Source organism: Eurypyga helias, unplaced genomic scaffold, assembly GCF_000690775.1.
Source record: "Eurypyga helias isolate BGI_N326 unplaced genomic scaffold, ASM69077v1 scaffold38770, whole genome shotgun sequence".
Taxonomy (NCBI): domain Eukaryota; kingdom Metazoa; phylum Chordata; class Aves; order Eurypygiformes; family Eurypygidae; genus Eurypyga; species Eurypyga helias.
Window position 1 is genome coordinate 1 of NW_010226982.1, and position 401 is coordinate 401.

Sequence of the window (401 nt, forward strand, 5' to 3'; positions counted from 1 at the left end):
GGTCCCGGATCTTCGTCTACTTCTGGCCCCCGCACAACGGGAACCCCCACGACCTGCTGGACATCAAGCAGATGAGGGACCGGAGCAGCCGCCCCGTCGTTAAGAAAATTAAACCAGGTCGGTGCCACCCCTCTCTGCTCCCGGCCGCGAGGCCCCCCGCACTCGGGACGGCTGCGGCCCGCGGCAGGGCTGGCCGGGTCACATCCCCCCTTTCCCGGGTAGGTATCTCGGTGGCGGCGGCAGCCCCGGAGCAAGCTACGCCCTACCTGCGCCCTCTGCTTCAGTTCGCGGCAACCCACGTCCCGGCTCAGAAGCACAAGGAAACTCCGCTTTACATCCTGTGCACCGCAGGCATGCGGCTGCTGCCCGAGAGGTGAGTTCCGGGGCGCCGCGGGGGGGGG

The 401-nt window shown here is 68.6% G+C and overlaps 1 protein-coding gene across 1 annotated transcript in view; it reads left to right on the forward strand.

Moving 5' to 3' along the window:
* Window positions 1-3: 3 nt before the first annotated feature.
* The window catches only part of ENTPD7 (ectonucleoside triphosphate diphosphohydrolase 7), a gene marked incomplete at its 5' end in the record, with an annotated part of 3,759 nt that continues 3,361 nt past the window's right edge, over window positions 4-401 (forward strand). Inside the window, 2 exon segments of the mRNA XM_010155049.1 lie at window positions 4-117; window positions 223-373. Of these exon segments, the coding sequence (XP_010153351.1) occupies window positions 4-117; window positions 223-373 (265 nt within the window).